At 37.6% G+C, this 20,409-nt stretch overlaps 3 protein-coding genes across 3 annotated transcripts; 1 reads left to right on the plus strand and 2 right to left on the minus strand.

Moving 5' to 3' along the window:
- Positions 1–1,609: 1,609 nt before the first annotated feature.
- Positions 1,610–10,572, minus strand: psmb8a (proteasome 20S subunit beta 8A). The gene is made up of 6 exons (XM_084919858.1): positions 10,273–10,572; positions 9,886–10,027; positions 9,066–9,177; positions 8,377–8,506; positions 6,116–6,320; positions 1,610–3,788 (listed from the first exon to the last, which is right to left on the minus strand). The coding sequence occupies exons 1-6, from the start codon at positions 10,420–10,422 to the stop codon at positions 3,700–3,702; spliced, it is 828 nt and encodes a 275-aa protein (XP_084775984.1). The 5' UTR covers positions 10,423–10,572; the 3' UTR covers positions 1,610–3,699.
- Positions 10,573–12,121: 1,549 nt separating this feature from the next.
- On the minus strand, positions 12,122–16,343 carry LOC146363427 (proteasome subunit beta type-7-like). Its single transcript, XM_084919859.1, has 8 exons — positions 16,232–16,343; positions 15,891–15,978; positions 15,344–15,441; positions 14,846–14,986; positions 14,636–14,751; positions 14,325–14,383; positions 13,891–14,042; positions 12,122–12,515 (listed from the first exon to the last, which is right to left on the minus strand). The coding sequence occupies exons 1-8, from the start codon at positions 16,291–16,293 to the stop codon at positions 12,404–12,406; spliced, it is 828 nt and encodes a 275-aa protein (XP_084775985.1). The 5' UTR covers positions 16,294–16,343; the 3' UTR covers positions 12,122–12,403.
- Positions 16,339–20,122, plus strand: psmb12 (proteasome 20S subunit beta 12). Its single transcript, XM_084919864.1, has 6 exons — positions 16,339–16,437; positions 16,882–16,952; positions 17,496–17,627; positions 18,150–18,279; positions 18,363–18,507; positions 19,995–20,122. Exons 1-6 carry the CDS (start codon positions 16,390–16,392, stop codon positions 20,120–20,122), a joined length of 654 nt encoding a protein of 217 aa, XP_084775990.1. The 5' UTR covers positions 16,339–16,389.
- Positions 20,123–20,409: the final 287 nt, after the last annotated feature.

Here is a 20,409-nt window from a genome sequence, read left to right on the forward strand (position 1 = left end):
CTCACACTACGACAGAAACAACACATAACAGGGTTAAGCTAGCGTTGTAAACCATAAACTTATAAAAGTTTAATAACTAATTTACTCATCACACTTACAGAGATGAATATATTCAGGTCTATATGTATAGATCAAGCTAAGATAAGATAAGAAGAACTTTATTTATCCCGAGGGAAATTATTTTGTCATACACATGCTCAATGCAGCAAGAGAGACAAAGGAACAGAGGAATAAGATATACAATATATACAATAGAATACAAGTATACAGTAATATAAAGTAGGATAGGGCAAAATATAATATCAAATAACTGTAGCAAGTAACAAAAGAACTATATCCTGAAAAACAAATAGCTTAGCTTAGCTATCAGTGCAGGTGATTCTAAAAGTGACATAGTATTGTGCAAATGGATAAAAGAGTAGCAGCATCATGATGGGGAGATGAAACAAACATTCAATGAAAAACTGTTGGGTGATATTGCACGGTCTGAATGGGAACAGAATAGCTTTGTTATTAATCCTCAGGAAAATCACCTACAGAGTGAGGAAGAGTTGTACAGTTTTATTGCCACCAGCACAAAGGATTTACTGTGACCGTCTGGTACGTGCGTGTGTTGGTGGGTTAATGTTCTGCATTTCGGGGCAATGAGACTTTTGCTGCGTGTGCTTCGATGGTCCATCATGGAGGCGTGCATGGGCTGGGAGGGGTTGTCCATGATACAAAGAAGCTTTTTTAGCATTCTCCTCTCAGACACCTCCTCTAGGTTCTTCAGTCTGACACACAGGACAGAACCAGCCTTTTTAATCAGTTTGTTCAGCCTGTTGGCATCAGCTGACTTCACCCCACTGCCCCAGCACACAGCTGCAAAGAACACAACACTCTCTACCACAGAGTGATAGAACATTGTCAGTATTTTCCTACAAACATTAAAGGACCTGAGCCGCCTCAGTAGGAAAAGCCGACTCTGCCCTTTTTTAAAGACAGCATTGGTGTTCTTGGTCCAGTCCATTTTACAGTCCAAGTGTACCTCCAGGTACCGGTAGTACTCCACGATCTCTACATCACCCCTCTGATGGTGACAGGGGTAGGAGGAGGAGCACGCTTCCTAAAGTCCATAATAAGTTCTTTTGTCTTTGTGATGTTAAGTTGTAGATGGTTAAGCTCACACCACTCAACAAAGCTGTCCACCACACTCCTGTACTCCTCCTCCTGTCCATCTCTGATACATCCCACAATGAGTCATCAGAGAATTTCTGCAGATGACATGACTGAGACTTGTCTTCATGACATGTGAATTCAGAGCCACTGGCCTGTAGTCACTGGGGGTCGACAGGTTCATCTTTTTAGGGACAGGAACCAGGCAGGATGTCTTCCAGCGTGATGGGACCCTCTGCAGTTTCAGACTCATGTTGAAGATCCGTTGTAGAACTCCAGACAGCTGGGAAGCACAGCACCTGAGGGCCCTGGGACTGACACCATCCGGGCCAGCAGCTTTACTGGAGTGGAGTCTGCCCAATTCCCTTTTGATGTTATCTTCTGAGAGGGACAGGGTAAGACAGGCTGAGGGGGCAGGAGAGGGGGGAGGAGAATGGAGTCGATGGAGAAGATGAGAAAAGCTGGGTGTGGAGACAGGAGACGAGGGGCAGTCGAATCTATTGAAATGTAGATTTAGGTTTTTTGCACTTTCAACGTCCCCATCCATCCCAACACCTCTGTTTTGTTTCAGGCCAGTAATGGGCCGCATTCCATTCCACACCTCCCTGGTGTTGTTTTCCTGCATTTTGATTTCCAGCCTCCTCCTGTAAGACTCTTTTCCCTCTGCAATCATGGCTTTCAGCTCCTTCTGCACCATTTTCAATTTTAGAGCTGAGCCCCAACAGAAACCTGCTCTAGAATAATGCGAGGACTTTGTTGATTTTATTTTATTGAAACATTGATTCACACTTCTACACATAGACTGGTGCACAATAAAAACATCTCTGCCATTTTTCTCAGGAGTTCACACAGAGCAACAGTCATGTTTCTTTCTTTTACTTTCCCCAACAGTTGCAATTACATAACATTGAAACGTAGCCGAGACTGTGTTAGAATAGTCTATTGCAATGTCTGAACATATACTACCCATCTCACATGTCAGCTGGTTTATACGGATGAATAGTTTGCAGTAAAACAACTCTGCATAAATCCTGCACTCCATCTTAGGACCACACAGTCCCCAGTCATTTCTATAAGAAGAATTCACTCTTTTATCATAAACATAGTCGTACTTCTTCAGCATCCTCTCATTGTTGTCAGAGAGAAAGAGAAAAATACATGCATAGAACCTTACACTAAATTATTTTGTGACTATATCACTTGCTCTGTAATTTTTGAGCTGCTGTTGTTAGAATGCTGCTGCATTCGGTGTGGTCCATCAGAGGTGAATTCACCTGTTAGCTCAGGTAAGGCATCACAGGTCTGATGGAGAAGCCAACAGATTTGAGATTCATCACAGCTAATCACGTGAATGCTGCAAAGATTGATACAAAGTACCAACTTGACTTGGTTCAACATAAAATTGATAGCAGATTGACTTGTAACCATTTTATAGCTGTTTAGACATCAAAGTCACTTTTAAGATGGCAACAGACTGGGAGAGGTCTCAAACCTCGTCCCTGTCTTTGAAGCAACCATTTCAATGTCAGAGACCTCAAACTGGTTAGACGTATTTGCAGTAATTTTGGTTACAGGGCATTCTCTAACCCTACTGTGACTGTAGTGAAAGTATCAGAGTAACTCATGATATTAAAACGGCAAAATCTGTCTTAAGTCCAAAGGCAGGGTAAGTGATACACCTGGGCTTTTTCTTCAAACATCAAAATGTGTTTTGTGAAAATCATCTACTTTCACTAAATATTACCCAGTTACTCATTATTAATAAATGAAAGGAAGCATTTTTACACAAGAACATATTTGTAATGATTTTCTTCAGCAGCTTTTTAAGTGGAATAAACTTGCTGCGCTCTGTGGTTTTTTACTTTCAGCTGCTCCATTTCTTTATTTTTCTTTTTTGTGTTGCAGGAAATGTTTCTGCAAGTTTATTAAAACAGAATTTTATTTTTTAAACCTTTCACTGTGTGAATATGACATGAACATATCCTCTCATCCCTTACAGTCCCACTGTATTCATGTGTTGTCCCCTATCTGCACAGCAACTGACGACATCGCAAAGCAGCACTATTTTAACAGCTTTTTCAATGTTATGTGCTTTATTATGGCACAAAAGGCCAAGAAGATGTATATTAAGTATATAGGTTTTAATTTAGCTGCGACATATTCTTTAGTTTGTTACTGATGGAAAGCAAATGAGAACTTCCACCTGGTAATATATTTTTAGCATTTCATGATGTTTTATTTTTAAAGAAATTTTTTTTTATATTTTGTTATACAAAACATAAGTTTGTACCTGAAACTTGATGATTACATAACAGAGTCAGTTGAAGAAAAGTCTTTATTTGGAGCTGTTGTTCTGTAAGTAAGTTAACTTTAATCATTTGTCTTTTAACCACAAAACATATCCTAAACTGCATAAGCTTGTAGGGCTAGAGCATTGAGATGTTCTTTTACATAATGTAAAGTTCAATAGCCAATAATCATGTTGAACACACATCACTGGATGATGATGATGATGATGATAGTTTGCTGATATTGGAGTAAAACTCAGAACATTCCCTTCCTGTAGCGATGGATCAGCTCGGACACATCCTCCTTACACACCTTTATCCAGCCGTCCTCCTGCATGTGGTACACTACAAAAACACACAAACACAGGTGAACACTTATAAACACATTATCCTGCATACATGAATGTGAAGACAAAAGATTTACCACAAACACAAATGAATGTTTATAAAACTTTCAGACTACAGAGTTTTTAAAAATTATTTTCGATATATTAGATGTCAGGAAAAAGACTATGAGAGGAAAAAGAGTAGAATCAGAGACATATTTGAGAAAAATGAATTCTGAATTGAAAACTATGAATTTTTTTTACAACAGCAACGTTGGTGATAGAAGTAGTATTGAGATTACAGCACCACACACACACACGCTGGAAATTTGTTAGCTGCACATCCTGTTCCTGTTGCAATCTCCTGTTCCATCAAATCCCAAAGCTGCTCTATTGGATCGAGATCTGGTGACTGTGGAGGTCATATGAGTTCAGTGAACTCATTGTCATGTTCAATAAAATAAGTTTGAGATGATTTGAGCTTTTAAACATGGATGAACATGAAGGGATGGACATGTTCACCATCCAATCTCAGATAGGTTGGCGTGTTTAAACAATGCGAGTTTGTGCTAAGAGCTCCAAAGTATGCCAAGAAAATATCCCCACACTACTTCATCTAAAGCAGCCTGAACTGTTAACACAAGGCAGGATGGATCCATGCTGTCATGTTATTTATGCCAAATTGTGACCCCACCATCTGAATTTGGCAGCAGAAATCGGGCCTAATCAGACCAGACTACATCAAATCTTCTGTCGTCCATGTTTGGTGAGCCTCTTTAAATTGCAGCCAGTTTCCTGTTCTTTGCTGAGAGGAGTGACACCTGGCGCGATCTTCTGCTACTACAGCCCATCTGCTTCAAGGTTTGGCATGCTGTGCTTTCAGAAAGTTCTTCTGCATGCCCTGTTTATAACAAGTGGATGATTGAGTTACTGTTGCCTTCCTATCAGCTCAATATTACCCAGAGAACTGCCGCTAACTGAATTATTTTCTCTTTTTCTGACCTTTCTCTGTAAACCTTAGAGATGATTGTATGGGAAAGTCCCAGAAGATCAGCATTTTCTGAAATACTCAGACCAGCTCGTCTGGCTCCAGCCACCAAGCCATATTCAGAGTCATTTTAATCACATTTCTTCCTCATTCTGATAATCAGTTAGAATTTCAGCAGGTTGCTTTGAACATGTCTACATACCTAAATGCAGCAAGCTGTTGTGAGATTATTATACTATCTTATGCTACCTTATACTTCTAATCAAAGAATTGTTGAATCATTATACGGCTAGAGGCCACATTATGCCTTTGATTAAAGATTGTGAAATCATTACACTGTTTTATGATGCATTATATTGCTGAGTATAAGAAATGCTGTTTGTGTAGAATCACGGCCTTCCTTTTCTGATTACAAAGAACAGAACATACTGTGTAGAGGTTGTCTGCCCCATCTCATCAGGAGGAGATAAAACAGGAAGCCAAGGCTGTCACACACACACACACACACACACACACACACACATATATATATATATATATATATATATATATGTATATATGTATATATATATATATATATATATATGTATATATGTATATATATATGTATATATACATATATACATATATATATATATATATATATGTATATATACATATATATATATATATATATATATGTATATATATATATATATATATATATATATATATATATGTTTATAATTGTGTTAACAAACAGCTGAACAGTTGTACTGTATCCTTCAAGGTTACTGTTCTGATTTCTTGTATTCTTTGAATATTTGCCAAGGTGTAGTTGCTTACATTGTATACATGCAGTAAACAGTATATTTTAGTTTTTATCAGTACTACATACATACTTTTATTTTAATTAATCAAAGGACAAATGTATACAAAACAACAAACCAACAGGAAATGAAAGACTTTGTCAGACTGCATTTGGCTCTTTGAGCTAAATACTAACATGAGCAAATTCTTACATTGAGTAGTTGTACCTTTATTGTCAGAATCAGAATACTTAATTAATCCCTGAGGAAATAATGTATGATTTACTAAGAAAGCTTTGTAGTATTAGCTAATTAGCACTAAATACCAAATATGACATAGGGTGAGGAAAGATTACCCAAGTTCTTGGTCCTCTAGGGAACACAAATGTACTAACTGATCTATCCAGTAATTCAGATATCAGTCTGGCTCAAGTGAATTTATTTACTAACTGGTAGACCAGAATGGTCATTCTTTTAGTTATGCTATCAAATGGCTTAAAAAACAAAAAAACAAACAAAAAAAAACCCCTCAAACAAACAAGAAGTTTCTTGTGCTCTGTGCATACTTACTGTTTACCACTCCACCAGAGTAGGCGTCTCTGTGTGTAGCGTGAGCGATGCCCCGACGGCCGAGCTCATACGCCTCCTCTACTGTCATGTCTTCCCTGTAACCGCTGTCCACCACACCGTAGGCGTAGCTGTTCCCACAGCCGGTGGAAAACATGCGGCCAGACAGACGCGTCCCATTATCATCCACATAGTACAGACCAGGACCCTGCAGAACAGACAGTCTGTTATGTAACCTGAATTTTATTATTTTAAAGGCTAAAGTGGACATAGTGCATTTTCTTAAAATTATTCTCACATCAGCTGCTCTCATTAATTACCATCCTGCACTGTAACATTACTACCTTTTGATTTTAGCTCATGTAATTATCTGATATATGCAGTACTGTATATGCTTTTATCTTCTAATGTCTTTAAGACTACACTGATGATCACAAGATTTTGAAGCCTGTTAGATGGTTTCAGAGTCACACAACATTTTGATATTATTTCCTATTGTAGATTATTTAATCAATATGTCATGTTTGTTGTAGAGCTGGGCGATAGAACGATAACGATATGTATTGCGAAATAACTTTTTCTCGATAGAAAAGTTAAACTATTGCGATAGGCCTCATCTCTCTTGTCCTCTTAAAAAAAAAAGAACAGCCAATCCAAATTAACTAGCGCAGAGCCGAACCAATCATAGCCGCAGCGTCACGTCACGTGACTTGTTACGTACAGCACAAGTGCCAAGCCGCACATGTGTATTTGTTTGGGAAGCAGCCAGCTGCCGTGCCGCCTGGGTAATGGAGGAAATGAGTGTGCCGACTAGAGAAAAATCAACCGAGAGCGTGACCGAAGGTTACCGAAGAGAAAACAGATGATGGTTCCAATGCCGGAGAGATTGTCGAACGGAAGAGCCATAGAAGTTCCGTAGTGTGAAGGTATTTCGGCTATTTCAAGTCTGACAAAAAACAGAGTAGCGCGCACTGTAAATTGTGCCGAAAGCAAGTCTGGAAATACAATAAAGCGGTGCATGCTCAATCTCTGACTGGAAGCACTAATTCCTCATTCGGCTTTTGTCAGATTAAAGTAACTGTTAAAACTATTTGAAAAGCTAAGCTATACAACAAGGAGAGATTGAGAATTTCCTTTTAGTTCTCAGTTTATTTGATATTGACAAAAGTTAGTCAATTTTGTCTGTTCTTCTGTAAAACAAACTAAGATTTATTTTTAGAATTAATATTTTGTTTCTAAGTGGAATTGACAATTTAGTAGCCTGTTTTGTTTGTTCTATTTTGAAACTTAAACGCTTTAGCGGCTGACTTTTGTGTAGTTTGCAATATTTGCCTTTATTTATCTGAAAAAGTCTCATGTTCCTTAAGTACATCTACCCTGTTGAACTTATTACGTGAAATAAATATTTAAATCAAAACAAGCTGCTGATTATTTCACATTTTACTTGTGAGCAACGGCACATTTAAATCTTACAAATATAGTTATTTGGCTTATATCGTGATATATATATATATATATATAGTTATCGCCTGAAATGAAAAAAACATATCGTGATATGAAAAAATCTTATATCGCCCAGCTCTAGTTTGTTGTGATATTATGTATGTTTCTGTAAACTCAACAGACCCTTGTGTGGTCTACAATCTTAACATTGTTTAGATCTATATTTGTTGATAGCAGAGTTTTAGGTTAAGCAAGTAAAACATAAAAAAGGATAATATAATACTTTTTAACATAAGCTACACTGAGAATAACAACTTGTGGGAAAAAGTATCTTTAGCAGCCCTTAAATTCCATTTCATACCACTTATCCGGGCTCGGGTCACAGGGACGGCAATCTGAGGAGAGAAGTCCAATCTCCCTTAACCCCACCCATCCTTCAGCTCATCCAGGGGGACACGGAGTCATTTCCAAACCAGCAGAGAGATATAATCCCTGCAGAGTGTACTGGGTCTACCCCGAGCCCTCCTCCCAGCAGGACATATCCACAACACCTCACCTAGACGTACTAGTCTGATTTCTGAAACACGTCTACTGACTTCTTTTAATGTGGAGGAGCAGCAGCTCATCAAAGGGGTCACTGAATTTAAGGATGTGGTCATTCAACTTCTCGTGGATTCTAATCAAAACCATAACGCTACTAACAATGTTTTTACAACAAAGTAGTGTACAATATTAGGCTTGGCTTTAGCTGAGCTAATGAAGTGAGACAATCATTTTTCAGTTGTGAACAGTAAAATCACACAAACACACCCTCAGCTTACCTCTTTGTCCCATCCACAGATCATGCTCCCCATGGAGAGGCCCATTCCTCTGTAGCCCAGCATCATGTTGGATAACAGCTTAGAGGCAGCAGCCACAGAGATCCGGTGGTTGTTCCTCAGCCTGTAAAGTCTGGGTGAAATGACAATAAATGATTGATTTATGAACAAATCATTTCACAAATTGTTCAACTATGTGGTCAGTCCAGATTATCCTGAATGTATAATCTGTCAAAAAATCCTCTGTATAGCCCTCCTGATTTTAAGACGTGTAGGGAAAGTTCACAGGCGTGGAGAATATATTTTGTTTGTTGTAATGAGATGAAAATAGAATTTGTATGTTTTTATTTAAAAAAACAAGGTATGTGATGACTATGTCAGTTTAATAAATCTGTATTCATTGTGTTTCAGTAAGTTATAATTCTCAAAGGCTTGACTTGAATTCCACACAAGAGCCTCTTGTTGTGAAGCCTAATTAAGCTCTTTGTTCCACTCAAACAAAATCAGTTTTCTTATTTTCATTTCACTTTTAAAGTTTCTTCTTTCTTTGTTCAAAGTCATAAAACATTCAAGGAGAAACTCGATAAAATACTTTAGTGTGTGTCGTAGCATGCGAGGCTACAATACACCATCAAAGCTGAGAAAAATCATGAAATAATTGAAGTCTTTAGGAGATAATATGTATGACAGACCTGCACTCTTTGGCCAAGAGTCTCTCCCAGTACTGACAGTCTGCAGCGCTGCCTGACATGGTGCCCAGCAGGTACGGGTTGATCTCTATCACCTTGTTCACATCGTTGGATGCTGCAAAGACATGAATAAAATGTATTTTACAGTACTATTCCTAAAGTCTTGAGCCACCTCATTAATGATAGTGTGTGTTTTTCTATACAGGTATGCTTTTACTGCATTGGCAGTGTGTTTGAGATCATTGTCATACTGAACTATTAAGACTTCAGGAAACAGCTGAGGTCCAAGCATATCTCTGCACACCATGCTGAGATATGCCAAGCTTTCAGCTAAGGGCTGTTTTGGGAATCATCTTGTTGGTATAAAAATAACACTTTATGTCAAACTGTGTTATTTATGGCATTTTTCATAGATTCAGCTAAAGATATGCAAACAAATTGTGTTTTTGGCTGCTAGTATCAAAGTAGCTAAAGATAAAATTTAAAATTAGCTCTTTTCTAAGTTGTCAGTTATGTGTGGACAGAACACTGGTTCACCCTTAAAAGCTTTTATATGCTTGAATGATTCACAAGTCAATGTTAAGTGGCTTAGCAAAAGATTAAAGGGGCGGCTCAAGTCTTGTTTTACAGTACTGTAGGAAATGTATAAAAATTAACCACCTGCAGAAGCAAATCTCTACCCTCCTACACACCTGTTGTGTAATATTTGGACTGGAAGCTGCACCACCTTAATTGTGGCTGGACAATAACTGATTGGGCCATTATTGCCTTTGCCAAATGTAAATGCATAGTGTTTCCAAATCATTTTGTGTATTATGTTTACCCAAGTAACGCCCGGCTGAAGCTCTGGAGTCCACAGCCACGATAACTCCATGTCTAAACTTGAAGGCCAGAGTGGTCGTCCCGTGGTTCATTTCAATACACACACCTCCATCACTGTTGCAGGACTTCAGAAACCCTGAAGGCTGAAATGAAACCCAAAATAAACAGAATGGGACGCGTGATCTGTGATAGCGCATGAAAAATGAAGTTTAATGTTTCTGATATTCTTACAATCACGATTGTTTATATAAGTGATTCAACAGGAAGTAAAAACGCTCACTGAGCACAACAGACGCGTAAAATAACTCAGGCCAGGGCGCGTCTGACGCTTACGCCAGGTTTACTGTATTCACTTTGTTAATCTAATGCCAGATTTAAAGTCACTCACCTCTACACCAGGCGGAACCGCAAATTCTTGAGTTTTGCTCCCAAATTTGTAGTGGTTGGTTCGGTCGACGAGGTGCCTCTGTCTCACTGGAAGAATCTGTCCGCGGACTTCAGAAAAAGACTGAAAGTCGCTCACTTGAAGAAGTGCCATTATCTACTTAAATAGATAAACTATATTTTAAATTTATATATGTTTATGCAGAGTAGGTGTCGAGTTTTCTAAAAATGACGAAGGCGATTGACGCCAAGGGTGATTTCCTTGTATGTGACAAAGAAATAGAAAGTGAAAGGGATTTCAATGGTTCGTTTAAAATATTAAATTGTCTTTTCTTTTAAAAAAAAGATGCAAACATTGTAAACAAAATAATACCGAGATGCAACCATTTGCATATACGAATTTGTTTTAAACCAAAAACTTAGTTAATCAAAATAAACTCTGTGACTGCAGAAGGCTGAAAACCGAACTGACCAATAGAAAAACGTTATTTTGTCATCATCAGTCTCTAAGCGGAAATGCAGCCATCAGGTTCTGTCACTAACGAGCTCACTAACATCAGTTATAAAAAAAAATATAGCTATAATTTACTGCAGTTAGATTAAAATGCAGTACAGTAACCTGCTTTGTAATCATCCTGTTTGGATATTAACATATTCGTTTTAATTATGTTTATTGTTATTTTATTCCTTTTATTTCTTTATACCGATGTTCCAGTATTGACTTTTTTAATTAATTTATACCTTTGCTTTCATTTTTTCCTGTTTATTCCCTACACTAAGGCAGTTATATCTTGGTAGTTTGTGTGTCTGCAGGTCATTTTGTGTGTGAAAGACAATAGCTCGAAAAGTTTTAAATTAAGGCTGATAAAATTTTGTAGGGGTGTAGAGTGGGGTCATGTTAATAATCCATTATAGCCCTTTAAGGTCAACTTAAAGATTTATTGGTCGGAAGTTCAGTCAGAAACTATGACTTTTACGACTGTGGTGTTTATTGTCAACATATAGAAAACACTGTATAAAGATTTAAACTATCATGCCACATTTGACCTTTGACCTCAGTAGATTGACCTGAAGGTCAAAGTGATAATGATCCTGTATAGACCTATTTAAAACTGTTTCTTACTGCCATTGTTTGTACAATCTGACAACATACAGACATATGGAGATTTTAAATGTCACATTATAGTTTGTATCCACATATGATGTCACATTTCGCCTCTGATCTCACTTTTATGTTTCACGTTTGCCTTTCTTTCAAGTTGCCCCTAAAATGCGTTATATCTTTAAAGAAAGTATTGTCAATAAAAGAGGATAAGCTGCCTGGTTAGTTAGAAATATAGTGTAGTATAATATCATTAAGCTCAAGTCCAGTTATTTAAAAATTAAAACACATTAGCCATCACCCACTCCTATATAATGTTTGTACAAAGTACATGATCTACAAACATCTTAAAAGTAACTTCAAAAAAGTGCAAAGAAAAGAAATCGAATATATACAAAATATAATACTATTCCCTTAAAAGTAAATACCACCCAGAGAGTGAGATGTTTTGGCGGAGGTTTGCTTCTTGTTTACATGCGTTTTGTAACCAAGTTTTGTGAAACTTGGAAAGTAAATGAAAGTGCTTTAATTCAGTTCCTTTTGTTTTAAATGTGCAATCCTACTATAATCATCCTATCGTTTGTATGTATACATGTTCCCTATCTCCTCCTAGACAAGTGCACCAATCGTATCATGTTCTCTGTCTTCTGCACATTTTGTTATTATAAATAAAATAAATAATAATAAAATAAATAAAAGTGTTTCAACTGACTTGACTAAAGAGGGTAAGTAAGTATAAAACCTGTAAAGAAAAAAGGCAACAAAGGTAATGTAAATCTGGTTTTATTCAGTGTTTCAAAGATTATTCAGTATTGTAAAAATATCTTCTCTCTATGGCCAGCAGCATCCTCCATGTTTATAAAACCCACAGTATTACAGCTTGTTTAATAGACCACATCATGCTGAAGCAGCAAAAATCATGATGAAAAAAAATGTCGGAGATGTTTTTCTATTAATTTTTTTTAGAAACACGATTCGAACATGATTTACTGAAAACAAAGATGGTGTGTATGTGTTGGTTGTTTGTTGTAGCTCAGGCTGTCTCCATCTTCTGCACAGTCTCCTGCACAACTTCCAGCTTTAAAGGGACTACTTTCTCTGTCAGGACCGGAGTAGTGCCTGGACGATATTTATACTTCATTTTCCTGAAATAAAGGCACATAGATAAAACATTCAAATCTGAGGATTTATAATGTGCAGTCAAGGTAGATTTGAAAACTTCTTGTGCATATAAAAGTCAGAGTTAGTGGATCTTAGTCCAAAATAGCATACAAAGTGTTTTACTAAGGTTAGATAAGAGTGAATGAGGACGAAACATGAGTGAAGAACTCAAAAGTTACATGTAAACATCCATCTTTAAAAACATTCCAGAAACGTGAGACAAAATAATGTTTCATTTTTTAAATGGAAAGTTAAAGAATTGAAAAGCTTTCTTGTTTTTCACTTCTTTGATCTACTTTTGCTGTCCATTATTTCATTCTCAGTTTTGTTTGTGTTTTCTTAAGTGATTTGTAATTATACTTATTGTTTATAATTAATCTGCTGAGTTTCAGTTTTCCTGCTCTCCTGTGGTCCCCATGTCTGTTTAGTCTTTTGACAGGTAGCAGGAAATTTTCTTCCATTACTCCTGTTCTTGCTGGCTTGCACTGGCTGCCAGTTTAATACCATATTCAATTTATAATACTACTTTTCACATACAAAATTATCAATAATTTGGCACCGAGCTACGTCAGTGAGCTTCTTAGCTTACACACCCCTGTCAGCACTTAGATCTGCTGCCCAACTTCTTCTGGAGCAACCTCGTTCTCGGCTGCAGTCTCGCGGCGACCGTGCGTTTGCTGTAGCTGCCCCAGTTTTATGGAACAATCTTCCTGTTGCTATCCGGGCGTCTGACTCTATGCCATTGTTTAAATCACAGCTGAAGACTTATTTATTTAATCTTGCTTTTCCACCTAGTTAATATTTGGTGTGCGTTGATACATTTTTATCCGTTATGCTTTGTTAACTACTTTTATGTATTATGATTGTCAAGGTTTTATAATTGATACGTGCCAGGTCCTTTCTCTTTTCCCTCCCATCTCCTTTTTCCTATTTTACTTTTTGTCAAGCACCTTGGTATACCCTTGGTTTTTTAGTGTGCTTTATAAATAAAGTTTATTATTATTTATTATTATTATTATAGTCTCCATTTTCATGTTAAATATTCCCATGCATAGTCACTTCCTGTTTTTGTTTGATAGTCTCTTGTTTCATGTGCATTATATTTAGTTTTGCTTCCCCTGTCTTGTTATCCCTGATTAGTTTCAGCCATGCATGCTAGTGTTGCCTAATTACCTCCGTGATTATTTAAACCTTTAGTTTGCAATAGTTTTTGTTGTATTGTGCTGTTTGTCCACCATTGTCCCTATTTGGATTTTTAGAATTTGTTTTCTGCTTCACCAGAATAAAGGTTTATTTTCTGTTTATTAAATCCATCTTTGAGTCTGCATCCACACAAACTATGAATGGTTATATGCATACCTGTTGTCTTTGTACTGTGACTCCCGGTAGGGTCTGATGTAGTCCACTCCTTGTTTGGTGATCACACAGATGTCGATGTTGTTGCCTGAGCCGAGGTCGTTCATGATGCCTGCTTGAATAGCAGCTCGCACCAGCTCCTTTGCCGGCTCCAGCTGAGAGCGGACAGAAAGCAGAATAAAAGAGGAGCAAAAAGAGATGACATGAAGCAGAAGAACACAGAAGCATTCATCTTACACACTCTTACCTGTTTGGTAACAGAAACAACCATTTTATCAGCTGTTTGTTTAATTTAGAGAAGGTTTAGTTCCAATAGTGCTGCCACCCTCAAATTATTCAATTAAAAATGAATACTATGTGAAATAAGTTTCTATAAAGGTTTAAATAACTACATATCACTTTACTGCAGAAAGAGCAGTTTTTGTCAACTGACGTACCTCTAAGTCTGGTTTGAATCCATCTTCTAAAATCCCAAGAGCAGCCAGATCACCAGATCCTGCACGAACACAATGTAAAGTCAGCTAAACACAGAGTGTATGTAGTCTGTGATTGAATCAAATACAGACCTACAGCACATTAAAATGTCATTTGTATTTGTTAACAGAGTCATTATCTCTGATATTTTCTTGTAAACAAAAAATGTTCTGACAGCTGAACAGCCAGGGAAAAAAACATCACAGAAACGCCAACCAAGAATCCAATTAAAGATCCATATGCTGTTGTTATTAAAAGCAGTTATATCACATACCCATCGAAAGGTAAGGCACCTTGTCTACACTCCCGTACGGCCCCACAGTGTACAGGTGGTTTCCAGTACAATCCACTCCCCCCAGAATAAGATTAGCACCTATTTGACCTCGATACCTGAGAGACAAAACATGTTTTACTAAGACCACAGACCACATCTAATGATCCAAACATCTCTGGATACATGTACCTGTTTCTGTGAATCACTCACCTGTAAAGCATATCCTGCAGTATGTTCACAGCCATGACAACTCGAGGGTTCCTCCCACTGTTCAGGGAAAAGATGGTGAGGTTGGAGGACAGAAGGTCTGTGGTCTTTTCTGTATCTGCTGCCGTACCTGCTCCACAACAACTAAACACAAACAAAGAGAATGTAGAGATCATGAGAAACAAACAAACCAAAAAAGATTTGATAAGGCAGAGGGAAAAGATAAAGGAAGATAAAAAGAGGAAAAACCTGCTTTAAGAAACACAGAAAGCCATTATTATAAAAAAAAAAAAATACTGGTTGTTCACTCTCAGTGGTCTCAATATCCCATTACATCATGTCATTATGTGAACAGTTCTCAAGTATGTCATCTGTTAAGTTGAAGAAAGGGAGGCAGTTAGCAATTAAATATGCTACAAAAATGAGAAATTGAATTACAGTAAACAGTGCAGATTAAAAGTTGTGAGAGTATTGAAGTATTTCTCCTCTAACAACACTTACTATATATTTGGAGAGATGTAATGGATCTTGGCACACATTTTATCAGCCACCACTTCATCGGACGTGGCTCTGGTATCTGCACCCAGCACCACTCCATCCTGCAGAAAAAAATCAGGTTGTATGATACAGTTTTATTCCTTTAATTACAACCGTTAACTTTCTACTGCTCACTTTTATAAAAGTATACAGAGATCTCAAAATCCATAAAGCTTTCAATTATATTTCAGTCATTTCTGTCTGTGTGATTTTTAACATTTTAAACTAGTTTTATGCAAACACGTATATCCATCAAAGTGAGAGCCAAGACAGAGGTTTGTTATTGGTACTCAATCTGTTATTAGTGTGCCTTTTGTCTGATTCTCTGATGCTAAGATTAATACAAGATAAAGTTTGATTTAAGAAAAAAAATGGAGTTTGTGTGGCAGTGATGAGAGTGAGTTTGGTATGATTTTAATACTTCATAATCAAAGTTATAACTCATGGACTAAAACACAGCAGGTCACTATTTTATTCATTCATACTTCTATCAGAGCACTGTAGTACTCACCTTGAACACCACTCCTGCGATGGTGGTGCCTGTTTTCATAGGTTTGGGAGGCTGTCCTCCATCAAAGAGACCCTCTAATGCAGCGTTTCTATGAGGAGGAGAGAGAGGTGAGGGGGTGCAGGCAGGTGGGGTGTGTGTGTCAATCAGTGCCTACGTAGTGTAATAACAGTTATAATTACACGGATCTTTGCATTGTCCCACTGTCTAATCTGATATAAAATCAGGAAAAGTTAGTTTCGTTTTTGATCTGGATGTAAGTTTGGTTTTAATGACGGTTTAGTTTGATTTCTGTCGTCACTGATTCAGTCTGCAGCTCTGAGAACATTAAAAGAATCTCTTACCTCCCCGCGTTGTCGAAGTTAAAGCCAGGTGCGGGAGTTTCGAAGACATTTGACAGCGCCATTGTGGAGGTGAGTGCGGCTCCTCTGCGCGTCTGAGAGCGCCTGAGGTCGCTGTTCTGAGCGTCAACTCCTTCCTCTCTTTCGATCCTGGAGTGAAAATGGAGAAACACTGCACGGACTCACGAGTCAAAGGAGTCAGCACAGGGGTAAGTAAACCTGCACCAGGTGACGAGTGTTTTTTTATCTAAAGATGAAGCATAGAAGTCAACGTTTGTAAAATAAGAGGTTTAAGCAACTAGCCGATATCGTGTTTGAACAGGTGATGCGTTTACCTGAACACGAACCTAAAACTAACTTAAATCACATCCAGTTGATGCTTCATACTTAGTAAAAGTTAATTTGTGAGCTCTGAACAAGTATTTATTTTTCAAGATTCTAAAAAAGCAAACGATCCGCTTTGCTTTCGTTTTCAATGAGCAGCCGAAATCCTTTATAAGAACTCTAAATCCCACAATTCATAGCGTGGTTCAGTCTTCATGAATGAACAGAAAAGTATGAGAAAAGGTTGCCTGTGATTCTGTGTTATGTTTTTTTTATTGTGTTCGGTTTCATATTGAAAACTGACCATCACATACTCTCTCCTCCCTCAGACCACCATCCTGGCTGCTATTTTTGATGGAGGGGTCGTTATTGGGTCAGACTCCAGGGCTTCAATGGGAGGGTGAGGAAGCTGCCTTTATTGTTATCTTTTAATATAACAGAGGGACCGCTAAGTAACCCTTTTAATGAGGCAAACAGACAAAAAGATGACCATGACCTGACTGCAAATGAGTTTCAAGATTTCACTGATAACCACAGATTAAACATTTACTGAAATCTCAGAGTTTTGTGCCTTTGTCCACTGTAGTGACTTCAGGAACAAACTAAGAGTCACTGAGATGCTATGTTTGGGGGTGCTGAGTCCTCTGAGGTGTTATTTAAAGAAATATCAGAAAAAATATGTTTAAAACACAACATATTAACTGCTCAAAAACAATCCAAAAAACACACAATAACCACAAAAAATGTGTCATTCAGCGATCAATTTCCTAATAACAATCAAAATTACTGCTCCATGTGACTAATTATTAGGACGTTACCAGATAAACCAAAATCTAATCATACAAGAAACCATCACAAAAGAGAATGAAAATCAGCAGAAAATGATATTTTGTTATTTTAAACATTTATTAGGCTCAAACATTCATTCTCGCTTCATCTCCAGGGAGTATGTTTCATCTAAGACCATCAACAAGGTGATTCAGGTCCACGACCGGATCTTCTGCTGCATGGCCGGTTCACTCGCAGACGCTCAGGCTGTCATCAAGGCTGCAAAGTTCCACCTGTCCTTCCACAGGTATGACTTTCAGGTGTCTGCACAGAAAAATCATGTACAACACACACAGACATGTGTTTTAGTAATCATTCTTTATCATTGATTAAACTTTTTTTTACTCCTCCAACACCCTTCTTCTCTCATACATACTGTACTTCAGCGGTCCCCAACCTTTTTTGCGCCACGGACCGGTTTGTGCCCGACAATATTTTCACGGACCGGCCTTTAAGGTGTTGTGGATAAATACAACAAAATAAAACTAGTACCAGTACCAAAAAAAAAAAGATTTATTCATAACACACGTGAAAAGACCCAGGAAAACCGAGTTAAGGATAAAAAATGATAACAAAATAACGCTAAAAACCAATAAAACCCTGAAAACCATACATTTCACACCGGAGTCTCACTCTCGTGGCCCGGTACCAAATGACTCCCGGACCGGTACCGGTCCATGGCCCGGGGGTTGGGGACCGCTGCTGTACTTGATTCTTCACCTACACAAATTAAAAATAAATAAAGCTCTTTGTCCTCTGTGACCTGCAGTGTCCAGATGGAGAGTCCTCCTCAGGTGATCGCAGCAGCATCCGTGTTGAAGGATTTGTGCTACAAAAACAAAGACGAGCTGCAGGCCGGCTTCCTGACAGCAGGCTGGGACAAGAAGAATGGACCACAGGTAAGAGATCTCTGTGAAGCTATAAACAGTGATGATGACAGTGAGTCCACTCTGCTGTGTGTAACTGCAACTTCTCTCTTCAGGTGTACGTGGTGTCTCTGGGCGGGATGTTGATCAGTCAGCAGGTTACTATTGGCGGCTCAGGGAGTACGTACATCTATGGCTATGTTGACGCTAAATACAAACCCAACATGACAAAAGAGGAATGCCTGCAATTTGCCACCAATGGTATAGTTTTCTTTTCATTTTGTCAATGCACTCTAAAAGTTTTAACCTGATTCATATGAAAATGTACAAAATGGCTTGAAATTTGTATTTTGCTATCAAAATTAAGAAGTATGCAATGTGATGATTTTCCAAGTTAGTTAAATATTTCCTGTGGGACAAGAAAGTGCCACAGCCAGTCAGAGTCATTAGCAAAGCAAGAACATACAGAGAGCCATGCTAATGATGCAGACAACATTAAATTAAAATAAAAAAACAAACAAACTTATTAATATACAGTAGTCTGCTTCTACAACTTTATCAGTGTGATTTATTAAAATGCAGATTAGCTTATATTGCATTTTCCACCATGGAAGTAAGATGTAACATCATTTAGCATATGTGAGCTGTCCAGTTTGTTCCAAGTCAGAACCACTGAACATTTCTATTTATCTGTATATTTACAACAGTGTGTAAGTTATAGAGATGTTTGTATTTTTATCATCTTTCTAGCCCTAGCTAAAATATGAAAGCTAAGCTAAAAATAACATAGCTTTATAAGATGAGCTCACCAGAAAGTAAAAAAAAAACAAAACACAACACTTATTGAATTTTATACTTATAAGAAAAACATTTTAGAACATTTCATTTATTAAATATTTAAAGCACAAACAAAAATATCAAATATCGTTATCTAACAAATCCGAAAATTCCCTCTTTTAATGAGGGATTGTGTTAGAGCTTACCGTTGTGGTACCTTCACTATATTAAAAAAGTCACTGCCTTATTCTCTTTGCATTATTAGGGATATTGGAATTATCGGTCTCAGCCCATCAGTCACTAATAAACCAAACAATTATTGATGACTTTTTCCCACCACAACCTACGAGACTATTACTTTGAATTTTAGACTGTTATTTTGAATTTGTGGAGAATTAATAGTGACTTTAAGAGTTAATTATGTTTATGTTGAACATCTTATCACTTTGGATCCTTGTTTACTTTGATTAAGCTGTTTTCATTTTGCTAGTTATTTAGTAAATATATTTGACTTCTTTGTCTTTTTGTTGTTTGGTTAATTTTCATTAGTTCCTTGTTTGCTTTACTTTTTGGGTTTATAGGAACGTAGCAAGACTATGAGCAGGTATAAGGCCGGGGAGGGTCAGTGGCTGTTTTACCAGCACATTAGAGCAGATAAATTAAACTAGTCATATAATTGAACATCTTAGCAGCACGAAAGGTTTGGTCAAACATCAGTGAGATTATTAAGCTCTTGTCACAAGACATAATTACCTGAACTGAACCTGAAATGTGTGGATGTCATGTAAGGAATTTATTTATAAGAATACTTCTGTTAAGCGAGTTAAACGATTGTTGGTGATGAAAAAATTATTGTTCATAGCTGATTTATAAACTGTTTCTCTGCTTGTTTAACTGATTTTTTTTTCCTGCTTTCTTTTCTCCTTTTCTCCTCCTCTGCCTCTCTCTGCTTCATCATTCCCTGCTCACAGCTCTTGCTCTGGCCATGGGCAGAGACAACGTCAGCGGGGGTGTCGCTCACCTGGTGGTGATAACCGAAAAGGGGGTGGAGCATGTGGTTGTACCTGGTGACAAACTGCCCAGGTTCCATGATGAGTGACTTGCTTCCTTCCTCCTGCCATCAAACCACCAATGAAATCGCAGAGTAGTTGTTTCAAAGCTGGACTTGTTTAACCTGTTTAGTCTGTTTAGGATCAAGATGTAACAAAGTCACACACAAAAAGCGAGATAATATTCAGCGAAATATAAAACCTGTGAACTACAGAAACACTGCCGTAGAAAATGAGTCTTATTACGAAATCATGAGCAGGCTCATTTATACAGAATTCATCTGTCTGTTCTGTTTTGTGACCAAATTACATGTTTTTGTGTTTTTATGTGGAAAAA

This window comes from Perissodus microlepis, chromosome 22 (genome assembly GCF_051167445.1).
Source record: "Perissodus microlepis isolate ML-2025 ecotype Zambia chromosome 22, ASM5116744v1, whole genome shotgun sequence".
In the NCBI taxonomy this organism is placed as follows: Eukaryota; Metazoa; Chordata; class Actinopteri; order Cichliformes; family Cichlidae; genus Perissodus; species Perissodus microlepis.